Below are 13,249 nucleotides of genomic sequence, written 5' to 3'. Positions count from 1 at the left end.
TCTTCAACATGTGTTCATACAAGGCAGCTCAGGTTACCATAAGTTGTATGGGTGTGCATCTATTCCTGCATATTTAAATGTGCCCTTTCTTCACTCACTGAGGAGATGGTTCAGCTTCAGCAGCAGTTTGCTCTCAAGGTTCTTTCTGTGAAGCTGTAACTGTTCAGCAGTGAACAGGAGTCCTGCATGACTGAGACGTCCTTCACAAGCTCCAGATGAAGAGCTGTGCTGATTTTGATCGACAGCTTCTTGATGTGAGGAACGCCATGCAATAGATCCACACCTCCAGTGACATGAAAGGTACCTCTCCAGCCCTGCTTCTGGCTTTGCTGACCCCATGGATCCATCATCTTCGTCGGTTAGGCTGCTGTTTGTGCTGGCCTCATCCAGCTCTGAGTCTAGGTGATGTCTGATGAAGTGGAGACCTGTGGAAAGATGTTTTCAAAAGAATCAGGTCTGGTCATTATGGCGCTGTATACACTGCCAAGCTGCGGATGTTTGGCAAGAAGATTCGATCACACTGGAGATGTTTTTACTAACTCTTGTAGAAAAACAAAATCCTGTCATTCATATCCCGCACAAACAGTTTGCAATGAAGTCCAGATCAAGTTTAAAATAAGAAGGTGTGCAAGGCTAAGCAGTGCTCGCCAATAGATCCTCCTGTTTGGCTGTTACTCTGGGATCTCCTCCATACCTGCTTCATGCCCTGGAGGACGGGGCTGTGGCCCCCCCACACCCTCTAGCAGATCATTACATGAAGGAACCTTTTAAAAAAACAAGCGCGTCCATGCTCACAGGTGTGCACACGGGTGACCACACCCACAAACTACACCCTTTTTGGCTCCTACCTCAAAGCACACTGTGTTCTGTTGATCTTATGTGCTGCACAATAATGTTTAATATTTAGTATTTACTGTCATATTCCCATATATCATTGTGATGTTGTTTATTCTATTACTCTTGTTCTCTTCTGCTTGTTTTCTTTGTTCTTTCTCAGCAGGTGATCCAGGTGATTGATATATGCTTTTTCTTTTTCTGCTCATTCTGTTGGTTTTTGGTTTTTGCCCTTCTCCCCGTCCCTCTCCTCAGCTCTTTCTCTTTCTTTCTCCCCTTCTTTCTCCAGTCAAGTCTGTCCCGTATTCAGCAAGTGAAAATAAAATAAACAATAAAAGGTGAATCAAATGGACCATTACGGCAAGGCTGGGATGGTCAGTTTGGTAAAGTAAATCCGTTGGGCATCTTTCTTTGCCTTTAGACAATAATTCTGATGCAAAAGAGCCAAACGGGACAGGCAGAAAACAAAAAGACTCTCAGCCAGGCTCCCCACAGCACTCCTTTTATTGTGGTTACATGAATATGCATAGGGTCATTAACATATAACATCTTACATAGGTATACATGTGAACAAAGAATACTGTGTGTGTGTGTGTGTGGGGGGGGTCAGAGTGTGACCCCATAACGACTTCCCTAAACCTGCTGGTCTCAAAGTCCAGCAGTTCATCAAACCAAAGGCACTTAGACTAAGACAGATAAAGCTACGTTCATCCTACCATAAAACAATAAGACAAGGTACGACCTCTCTCGTGCTCCCAGAGTGCTCTCTAATGCACACAAAGTTTGCAGACTATCAAGGATCAAACCTCTACCAATCTACAACTAATTACAAAACTCTAAGCATATATAAGTAGATATTTCTAAGCATAAATGACAATCAACAATACAAAACCTAACAGGTGATAGTGTGGCCTGTGTAGGTTGTCTTCAGGTTCTCTGCTTCCTCCCACAGTCCAGAAACATACATGCTGGGTTAACTGGAGTGATTGTGAGCATAAATGTTTATCTGTCTCTGTCCTAGCTCGATGTCTACCTGGCTACATCACCGTGGTTACTGATGCTGAACCCATAACCTGGTCTGGATCAGGTTATGTTCAGAGTTTGTGTTTAAAATCGACTGAAGTGCCTCGTTTTCACTGATTCTTTCATTTACAGAAAGCTTTAAGTGTGATATAGATTCAGTCATATCTGACTAATGTCAGTGAATGAGGCCCAGCTGTAAAGGAGTTTAGGCTCCATGCATTCAGCTGGTGCTGCAGAAAAAGTAGAAATGTTTCTGTTTGGTTCTAATCTGCTGCGGAGTCTCTTTTACAAAGATGGAACTGCAGCTAATCCTGCTCATGTAGCCAGTTAGTAAAAACTCAAGTCACCGTCAGACACAGCAGACATTTAGTGATAATCTCCCTGTATGTGGTCTTTTAGCGCCTCCTAGTGGTGAACATGTGGAGTGTTGTTAGTCTGTGCTGTGTGACCGGTGTAACTATTGAGTAAGACACACTCAACATGCTGCATGCTGGTAGCTTAGCCACAGCTCAGGTGTGGAGAAGCTGAAAAAGGTGGTTTTCTATTTTGTAAGAAGGAAAAAACTGAGAGGACTGAGTTAAATAGAGGCTAGAGAGTAACACAGAGCAGCCACAAAAGCTGCTCACACAGTTTAGACAGTTTAGCATCAAATGTTCTAGTGAGTTAGATCCCAGCTAACTAGCAGACCGGCTATCTAGCAAGCCAGCTAAGTAGCAGACCAGCTGACTAGCACACCGGCTAACTAGTACACCGGCTATCTAGCAAGCCAGCTAAGTACCAGACCAGCTGACTAGTGAACCGGCTAACTAGCACATTGGCTAACTAGCACACCAGCTGACTAGCAGACCAGCTGACTACCGAACCGTCTAACTAGTACACCAGCTAACTAACACACCAGTTGACTAGCGAACCGGCTAACTAGCACAGTAGCTAAATAGCGCAGCGGCTAACTAGCACACCGGCTAACTAGCAGACCAGCTAACTGCAGCCACAGGCTGAAGGACGATTAAATGTAGTGGAGATATCAGGGATAACACTGGTGTGTCTGATTCACGACAAATAAGATGAATAGATAAGTTACATATCCAGTTAGCTCCATACGTCAGTATAGCTAACATAAAGTAGCTGAAGATAAAACACAGAAAAAAATGAAAGTGATTTTCCTGGCCTGGGATTTTATAAAAATATTCTGCAGTGCATCAAAAACGAAAGAAAACCATTAATCAACATATGAACGTTACCTCTGACGTTACAGCGATTTTATTAGAGACACGGCTAAGCGTTTTGCATTTTGCATAATTTTAAAAAGTTTAAATTTGTTCAGTATTGAACGGCAGAAATTAGATTTTCTTTTCAGAAGTAAGTAAAAGGAAAAAAAAAAAACAGCGGCCGACAGCCTGTAAATAACGGTAGACTTATGCAGAACAAGCAAGCGAATAATACCCACCCCTACTATCCTATCAGTGATCAGAGTACTGTAGTATACTTCTACTACATACACTACACAAACTGAACGGCATTAGTGTGACTTTAAGTTACCATCAGTACAGACGAACTGATGGTAGTTGGACAAAATAAAGGCTTTGCAATTATTGTGAAGGGCTTCCGCTTAAACTAAGATCAGCTGATTACCTCATAACAAATTGTTTGCTATAGAACGCAGCGCCCACTCTTCATTAATATCATGTACTGTAACTCCCAGGTAACCATGGTTACCCAGCCACGCCCAGTAGTCTCCTGAGAGACCAACAGCTGGTGCACGGTGTAACGCCGTGGCTTTCGTAGTCTCTTCTTTTTCTACAGCTCATGTGTTCTTCTTCCAAATTAGACTTTGGTGACAAACTGGTGTGATCTCCATGTTTCCTTTGTTGGACTGTGGGCGAGTGTCAGAGCTGAATGTACTGAGTGACATGTAGAGTTTAAACATGTGTCAGTTCCAGTTTTAGAGCTCTAAAGTGCAGCTATCATGTTAGGAATATGTGAGGAATAGACAGGAACACTGAGCACACTGAGGTCAGATCTTTATTTTACCACTCGCTGCATTCTTGATGTTCATGAATTCAGCAGGTTCATGATTGTCTGCAGCATCAATCTCATATTTCCATTAAAGTGTTGAACTGTTTGATGTTCTTTATGATCTCTGGCACCAGTTCATCTGTAGGCTGAGCTCAGTCCATCCATTTAGTGAAATGATGTTTAAAGGTCTCCTTGTTCTGTGAGCGTGCACAGATCCTGAAGCAGGAAGCCTGGGTTACAGAGAAATGATCATCACTGTGATGATGCTCATCGTCTCTGACTGGGATTTGAGGTTTTGTCAAAGCAGCAAAGAAAGCCTGGCTATGTTGGACTGGGTGTGGCAGCAGCTCCCAGTTTGAGTTCAGGAGACAGACACCCTCTCTACTTTGAAGATCAGCTTCAAACTTTCCTTTTTGATAAAGCTTATAGTTCGAGCTGGATCAGGTGACCCTGAACCATCCCTTAGTTATGCTGCTATAGGCTCAGGCTGTTGGTGGACCTCCCATGATGCTCTGCTTTCTTCTCCACTCCCCTCTTTTCACTCCTGATGTCACTACTGCATGTCCTTAACTTTTGTCTTGTCTCTCCCTAGTTTGTGTTTTGTTCTTGTCTCTCTGAGCTCATCTCTTCTCTTTCCCCTCACCCTGCAACCAGTCATGGTAGATGCTCCTCCTGGAGCCTGTTTTCACTGGGAGGATCTTTGTGTCAAAGGGAGTTCTTCTTCCCACCATCACCAAGTGCTGCTCACAGTGGATTGTCTGATGGTTGGGGCTTTCACTCTGATATTGGAGGCTGTTACCTTACTCTGTTAAACAGCTTGAGATGTTTTGTGTGTCTGCAGTCTCTCAGGCTGTCTGATCACAGAGGAAGGCTGTACTTCTCTGGCCTCAGCTCTGAGCTCCAACCCCTCCCACCTGAGAGAGCTGGACCTGCGCTATAATCATCCAGGTGATTCAGGAATGAAGCTGCTGGATGATGGACTGAAGGATCCAGGCTGGAGACTGGAAACTCTCAGGTATGGAGAGAATGTCTGATAGAGGAGGAAGAGCTGGAAACACATAACCGTATTGGCATTAGCTGCTAAGAATACTTAAGATTAGTTGCTCACATTGTTTGAAACCAAAGGAAAACCGTGTCAGCATTAGCGGATAATACTAATTCACATTAAATTAGCAGTTTCTGTGACGGTGACTTACTTACTGTATTAGCATTGGCTGCTAATGGGTTTTCACCTTAATTTATCAGTAGGCGCTAACGGCTGCCTACTTAACATTTGCTGCTCACATTGTATTAAAGCTAGGCATAACGGTATTGGCATTAGGTCCTAATGAATTTTCACCTTAAATTAGCATTAGTCGCTAATAGTGAGGAGTTAATCCTTAGCATTAACTCCTTACATAGTTATAATGCAAGGCAAAAGGGCATAAGTGTTAGCTATTCACATAGTTAAAAAGGAAGGGGAAATGATGTTAGCGTTAGCAGATAATGAAAATTCACATCAAGTTAGTATTAGCTGCGAACTGTGCTAATCAGAGCAGTTAACACTCAGTGTTGCCAACTCCTCAGTAAGGAAAATCGCTATTGGTTGTCCTAAAAGTCGCTAGAAGTCGCTAAATGACGTCATCACCTAATTTGCATAATTGATCATGCTAATCTAATTGTAACCTACGTTGTTGGAGAGAGAAATATGGTAAATGGTAAATGGCCTGCATTTGTATAGCGCTTTTCTAGTCCATAGGACCCCAAAGCACTTTACACTACATTCAGTCATTCACCCATTCACACACACATTCACACACTGGCAATAGCAAGCTACATTGTAGCCACAGCTTCCCTGGGGCGCACTGACAGAGGCGAGGCTGCCGGACACAGGCGCCACCGGGCCCTCTGACCACCACCAGTAATAATAACATCGTGGAAGAGACATAAAGTGAGTTAAAAACATCCTAAATGCATTTAGAGTTTATTTAGAACTACAAATTAAATTTCTTTTTGCAATTATTGTTTTTTTTTTAATGTCACAATTCCAACCCTGCTCCTTTACCTGGGCTTGGACCGGCAAAAGTGACCCGAAAAAGGCGCTCTGGTGGAGTTACTTTGTGTGTGTGTGTTTATAAGTAGTTTTAAACCTTGTGATCCACAAAACAGCATAAGAGTAAAAGAAGAACTGACTGCGTTACAGCACCCGCTGCTTGTTGAGAGTAAAAGTGATACGCACTTTCACGTCTTTTTTTAGCGACTTTCTTTAGAAAAAAAGTCGCTAAGGGGTCTGAAAACTTGCTAAATATAGCGACAAAGTCGCTAAGTTGGCAACACTGGCTGTCGGCTGGACTGAAGGATCAAGGCTGGAGACTGGACACTCTCAGGTATGGAGAGTGTCCTCTGATAGAGGAGGAAGAGCTGGAAACATTTCCTGTCCTTCACTTCCTGTTTGTTTCCTGCAGATGAGACACAAACAATCACACATAAGGAATATTTTCACGCACAGACACACTAAGTACATAGATATTTATGTAGGGGGTCTCCAAGGAGTCTGTTTGCAGGATCATTTAGGTCACAGGTGTACCTGAGATAGATGCCACTGTGTACCTAATAAAGTGTAAGCCATGTGTATGTTTCCCATGCTGTATGTCCACAGTGATAGTGACAGAAGTATGAAACAAGGCTGTGAATCATTTCAGTCTGTGTGTGTGACAAAGACGCAGACAGGAGCAACTAACATTTGGAAATGGAAGCTTAAACTCTACATTCACAGCTGAATTTACAATAAATTTGTTCTCAAGTGCACATTTAGCAGCTAATGCTAATACTGTTTTCCCTTGCTTTCTACAACTTGAGCAGCTATTGCTAAGTAGGCCACTTTGCTCTGCTAAGGATTTGTGTGACCATCATAGAAACTCTGATAAGCTAATGCTGCTAAGCTAATGCTGTTTATGGGCCCTGTTAGAATCAATATTTCATTCTCATTCTGTTGTTTGGGAACAATATTAACGTCTCACATTATTAGAACACAAGAAAAAAGGGTAATAGCGTTAGCTACTAATGTTTATTCACCTCAAATTAGCTTTAGCTTCTAATAGGAGCCTACTTAGCATAGACCCTTTATATCATTACAATGCAAGGGAAAAGAGTTACTCATGGCAGCCTATTTAGCATTAAGGTCACATCATTATAACACAAGAGAAAATGGTATTGGCATTAGCTACTAGTGCTTATTCACCTTAAATTACCTTTAGCTGCTAATGGCAGCCTACTTAGCATTGACTCCTGACATCATTATAATGCAGGGGAAAAGAGTTACCATTATCGGATAATGCTAATTCACATCACCTTCTGTCATTCTTACAAAGCAAACAGTATGGACATTAGCTGTTAATGGTTTTTCATCTCAAATTAGAATTAGCCACTAATGGCGTATTGTTAAAAAGTAAGAAAAAATATTGTTAGCATAAGCGGATAATGCTAATTCACCTCAAATTAGTATTAGGTAATAACGGCAATCTGCTTTGCATTAGCTGGTTATCAGGCAATAAAATATGGTATTAGCATTAGCTGCTAATTTTAGCTGAATTTCCTATTCAGCTAATTTCCTATTCAGCTAAAATTAGCATTAGCCACTAGTGGCAGTCTAAATAACATTAACTCCTCACTAATACAATGCTGATTCACATCAAATTAGCATTAGCTGCTAGTATTAGCTTACCTAGCACTAGCTGCTCACATTATTAAAAGGGAAGGGAAAAGTTTTAGCGTTATCGGGTAATGCTAACTCGCATCAAACTAGCATTAGCTAATAACAGCAGCATTCTTAGCATTAGCTGCTCACATTGTTATAATGCAAGGGAAAAGAGTTAGTATTACATTAGAGTTAGTAAAATTCGCGTCAAATTAGCATTAGCTAGTAATGGCAGTCTACTTGGCATTAAATCCTTACATCGTTATAATGCAAAGGAAAATAGTTAGCATTATCTGGTAATGCTAATTCACATCAAATTAGCAATAGTTATTAACGGTAACACACATCACATTGTTAAAATGGAAGGAAAAATAGTATAAGCATTAGCTACTCATATTGTTAAAATGTAAGAAAAACATTGTTAGCATTAGCGGATTAATTAGTATTACCTAATAACGGCAAACTACTTAGCATTAGCTGCTCACATTGTTAGAAATCAAGACAATATGGTATTAGCATTAGTTGCATATTTATCTAAAATTAGCATTAGCCACTAATAGTAGCCTATTTAGCATAAACTTCTTAATGCTAAATTAAGTTAAGTAATGCTAAATTGGCTTAACTGAAATAAAAGTAGTGTTAGCATTAGCTGCTGATATTGTTAAAAAGTAATAAGAAGTAAGACAAAACATTGCTAGCAGTAGCGGATAATGCTAACAAACATCAAATTAGCATTACCTAATAATGGCCGCCTTCTTAGCATAAACTGCTCATATTGTTTTAATTCAAGGGAAAAGAGTTGGCAAAAACATTGTTAGCATTAGTGGATAATGCTTATTCACCTAAATTAGCATTAGCTAATTATGGCTACGTACCTAGCATTAACTACTGATATTGATTTAAAGCAAGAAAATACGGTATTAGCATTAGCTTCTAATGCTTTTTCATCTTAAATTAGAACTAGCCACTAATGGCATCCTATTTAGCATTAACTCTTCAAATCGCAGGGGAAAACTCAAATTTGAATAAAAAAAGTGTTCACATTAGTTACTCGTATTGTTAAAGAGTAAGAAAAAACATTGTTAGCATAAGCGGATAATGCTAATACACCTCAAATTAGTATTAGCTCATTACGGCAACCTACTTAGCATTAGCTGGTCACATTGTTATAAAGCAAGAAAATATGGTATTAGGATTAGCTGCCAATTCCTATTCATCTAAAATTAGCATTAGCCACTAATGGCAGTCTACTTAGCATTAATTCCTCACTAATATAACGCTAACTCACATCAAATTAGCATTAGCAGCTAACATCAGCCAACCTAGAACTAGCTGTAAACATTGTTAAAAGGGAAGGGAAAACGATATTAGCATTAGCTGGTAATAATTATTCACCACTAATTAGAATTAGCCACTAATGGCAGCATACTTAGCATTAACTCCTCACATTGTTAAAAAGTAAATGTTAACATTAGTGGATAATGCTAATTCACGTCAAATTAGCATTAATTAATAATGACAGTCTATTTAGCATTAGCAGATAATGTTGACCTTGGCCCACTGGAAAAGTTCAGAACTAAAGATTTAGGAGTGTTTCTCGATAGCTCTTTCTCATTTGAGAAACAAATAAATTCTGTTATTAAAACCAGCTGTAAGGTTTATAGTGTTGATTGTCATTTATGCTTAGAAATATTTACTGATATATGCTTAGAGTTTTATAATCGATTGCATAATGATAGAGGTTTGATCCTTAGCAGTCTGTAAAGACTGTGTGTGCCTTCCAGAGTGCTCTGGCATGCACACACCACTTGGGGTCATGAGAGAGGTCGTACCCTCTCTTGCTGATTTATGGTGTAGGAGGACACCTACTCTGTATCTGCTTAAGTATAAGAGGCCTTTGTTAGGGGGACCGCTGGACTCTTAGCACCAGCTTTGGGGTCACAGGGTCACATCTGGAACACACACACACACACACACACACACACACACACACACCTACACTATGCACAGACTGGTACTCTTTGTTCATACCTGTGTAAGACGTCATAATGAACTTGTGCATATTCATGTAAGCTCAATAAAGAGCAGTGTTACGAGGGAGCAGACGAGAGCGACTGAGGTCAAGTGAAGGAACGGCGCTGTCACAGTTCTCTCCCTCATCAATTGTCTGGTTCCAGCGGTGGGTCTGTGCTAGACGACCCATCACCAGCTTTTTCCACTGGTTACCAGTACGTGGTAGAATCCACTTCCAGATCTGGTTGTCTTTAAATCTGTGAATGGATTGGCTCCATCTTATCTCTCTTTAACAAAAGAATCCAAGTGGAGCCCTCAGGTCTGCAGATAAGCAGCTTCTGACCAGAACTAGACGTAAAAACAGAGGTGAGCTTTATCGATGGCTGCAGCCAAACTCTGGAACAGTCGCCCTTCACATCAGGTCGTCACCAACACTGGACATTTTTAAAAGCCGGTTGGAAACACATTTGTACTCTGTAGCTTTCAATCCTGACCAGTCTTTATAGTCATTACTGTGTATGTTTCCTATTTTCTCTCTACTCTGTGCAGCACTTTGGCTCAAGCTGTTTTTAAATGTGCTGATAAATAAATGTAGATTTCTTTGAATAAAACAGTGGAGCCGAGCTTTGAGCTCAGTGTGTAACAGTGTGTGTGTGAGAGCCATGTAATGTCCATGTGTGCATGCTGACTGTGCTGCTCTGACCCCCCTCCTCCTTTCAGGGTGGAGCCTGCTGGAGTCCGATGGTTGAGACCAGGTCTGAGGAAGTGTAAGTGTGTTTTTAATGGGATTCATGAAAACAAAGCAGCACACATTCAACCATCTTCATCATGTCAGGAGTCATCATCAAAGTGTCAATCAATGAACAGATGATGGATCAATAACTGCAGCTGGATTGTGTTTGTTCTCTCCATCAGATTCCTGTCAACTCACAATCGACACAAACACAGTGAACACAAAGCTCCAACTGTCTGACAACAACAGGAAGGTGACACATGTGGAGGAGGTTCAGTCATATCCTGATCATCCAGACAGATTTGATGTTTGGCCTCAGCTGCTGTGTAGAAATGGTCTGACTGGTCGCTGTTACTGGGAGGTCGAGTGGAGAGGAAGAGTTTCTATATCAGTGAGTTACAGAAGCATCAGAAGGAAAGGAGACAGTGACTGTGTGTTTGGATACAATGATCAGTCCTGGAGTCTGATCTGCTCTCATGATGGTCCTCAGTCTGTCAGGCACAATAACAGACTAACATCCATCTCCTCCTCCTCCTCCTCCTCCTCCTCCTCTGTCTCTAACAGAGCAGCAGTGTATGTGGACTGTCCTGCTGGCACTCTGTCCTTCTACAGAGTCTCCTCTGACACTCTGATCCACCTCCACACCTTCAACACCACATTCACTCAAACTCTTTATCCTGGGTTTATGTTCTGGTCTCCTGGTGCCTCAGTGTCCCTGTGCTGAGTGGAGTGTAAAGAGTGTCTCCTGTTACAGAAACACTCTGACTGTTGAACAGATAGTTCAGTCTGTACATGTCTGTCTCTTTCACTCACAAACACGTTTTCAGATTCATGGATTCAATCAGTTGATGTTTGAAACTCTTCTAAATGATTCCTTGTAAACTTCTTCCTCTTCAGTCCTTTCAGTCCTTTCACCAGCTCTCACACAACATCAGCACCAATGATCCACGTCCTCATAAACCTCTGAATCAGGTCCTGAAGCAGTGACGTCCTGAGTGAAGACTTCACTGATCACATGACTCTGGTCACCTGACTCAGTGTTTCTGAAGCAGTGTGCTGGGTTTTTAAAAATCCGTGGCTGCTGCCTGATGTTGGGCCCACAGAGGAAGACGACTCACTCGCTCTTCTTCTCTTCCTCCTTAAACATGTGGAAGGAGAGCAAAGTGCTGCCAGACTCTTATTTCTGACAGGAACAGAAGAAACCACAGCAAACTGGTCCAGTTCTTCATCTTCATCACAATCTGTTTATTTCTGATGGTGTCTTCAGTCTGAGGTTTGAAGTTTCCATGTCTGTGTGATGTGTGGTGTGAAGGCTGCTGGTTAAACTGGGACGCACTGAGTGCTCATAGAGATGCTCCATGAGTCCCAGTACAGACTACAAACATGGTGGAAACTTAGCTTTGATATCCACACACTCTGCACGTCTGTGAGTAACTGTGATGAAGATGTGCAGAGATCTGTGTCCAAACAGGAGAAAGACTGTAAAGACTCTGTGCTTCTAACAGCCTCTGTTAACATATGTGAGGCTGTTTGTTGTTGTTGCCATGGAGCTTTGCACTGTTTGGGTCAGCAGGTCATGTGATCAGGTTTGTTCTGCTGGACGATGGTTCAGTGTCAGGTTTGTTTGCATTCATCAATAAATATCTAAATAAATCAAAGACTCCATGTTTGTTCTTTCATCATGTGACCTCTGCTCATCCATCTCTGTGTGTATCAGGATACATTTGGTTCATAATACACAGAAAAATCAGAGTTATTACCTGTAATAAATGTGAAAGATTCCTGCAGTGATAACCAGGCAGGACTGAAACACATCCAAGCTGTCACCACGGTAACAGCACCGCCCATCCACAGGTGAGGGGAGGAGCAAAAAGAGGGACTGTCACCATTTTATACTAAAAACACTCAACTAATGTTTCTAACATGAAACAAATAAGCCCACATTAATGTGAGCGTTTATTAAATAATAATAATCATGATTTCCTCCTGATCTCATTTCCACAGCAGAGAAAACTGTGGTGTATATTGAGGTGGAGGGTGTGGTCTGTGGCTCAGGTGTAGAGTGAGGGTGGGGTGCACCACAGCAGCATGGTGTTTTTGTCCAGATGAGCCCAGAGAAGAAACACGAGTGTTCACAGACATCAGAAGCTCAGAGAGGTGAAACATGAGGTTGGAGTCCTGGTCAGCATCCAGAGCTGCTGTGAAACCCTCATGACCAGAGATGGGCAGTAACGCGTTACATGTAACCTGTTACATGGAGGTGCTGGAGTTCACCTCCATGTAACAGGTTCACACCTGAATCTGGGCCCGGGGTGCCAGAGTGTTCAGGGTCAGACGTGCTTCAGGTGCACGAGTGCTTCAGGAGCTCAGCACAGTGTGGAACATCCCATCACTGCTGCTCTGGAGTCAGCCTGGATGAAACACCTGTGAGGCTCCACAGTGAGCGAGCACACCTGCACTTTACAGCTTCTCATCATGTCACTGTTGTAAAGTTAGACTGCTGTGCAGCTGTTAGCTTCACCAACAAGTTTAACCTTCTTTCTACACTTAGCAACATTACGCTGTGTCCATGAAGAATGTACAGATATGAATTTTGTCACGATCCTGGCTCATGTTGACCCGGCATTTTTACTTTTTGTGTGTTTTGTTCTTTATTTATGCCTTGAGTTGGTTTTAAACACTGCTGCATCCACCAGATCCCAGCCAGAGTGGATTCTGGAGTCTTCCACGCTCCTGTTAGTGATCCTCCATCTGGGTGGATGAGAACAACCTTCTGAACAATCTAGCAGGAGATGGTCCATATCTGTGGGACTGATTTGTGCTAGTGTGGCCGAGCAGTGGTAGCGTGGCCGAGCGGTCTAAGGCGCTGGATTAAGGCTCCAGTCTCTTACCGAATTTCCCAGAGGAACCCACCCGAGGGATTAATAAAGTTTTATCTTATCTTAATAACGCCC

At 42.0% G+C, this 13,249-nt stretch overlaps 1 protein-coding gene across 4 annotated transcripts in view; it reads left to right on the top strand.

The window, feature by feature from the left end:
* LOC146634253 (NACHT, LRR and PYD domains-containing protein 3-like) overlaps positions 1–11,924 on the top strand; it is a 675,133-nt gene extending 663,209 nt beyond the window's left edge. For all 4 annotated transcript variants that reach the window (XM_085375181.1, XM_085375206.1, XM_085375199.1 and 1 more), the window contains 3 exons: positions 4,715–4,888; positions 10,283–10,329; positions 10,478–11,924. In XM_085375181.1, the coding sequence (XP_085231307.1) occupies positions 4,715–4,888; positions 10,283–10,329; positions 10,478–11,019 (763 nt within the window). In that variant the 3' untranslated portion in view covers positions 11,020–11,924. The remainder of the gene's footprint in view (positions 1–4,714; positions 4,889–10,282; positions 10,330–10,477) is intronic.
* Positions 11,925–13,249: the final 1,325 nt, after the last annotated feature.

The sequence above is a fragment of the Diplotaxodon limnothrissa genome, linkage group LG3 (genome assembly GCF_057381915.1).
Source record: "Diplotaxodon limnothrissa isolate DT_005_m linkage group LG3, D_limnothrissa_male_GT1.1, whole genome shotgun sequence".
NCBI classification, from domain to species: Eukaryota; Metazoa; Chordata; class Actinopteri; order Cichliformes; family Cichlidae; genus Diplotaxodon; species Diplotaxodon limnothrissa.
This window is presented reverse-complemented; position numbering and strand designations above follow the sequence as displayed.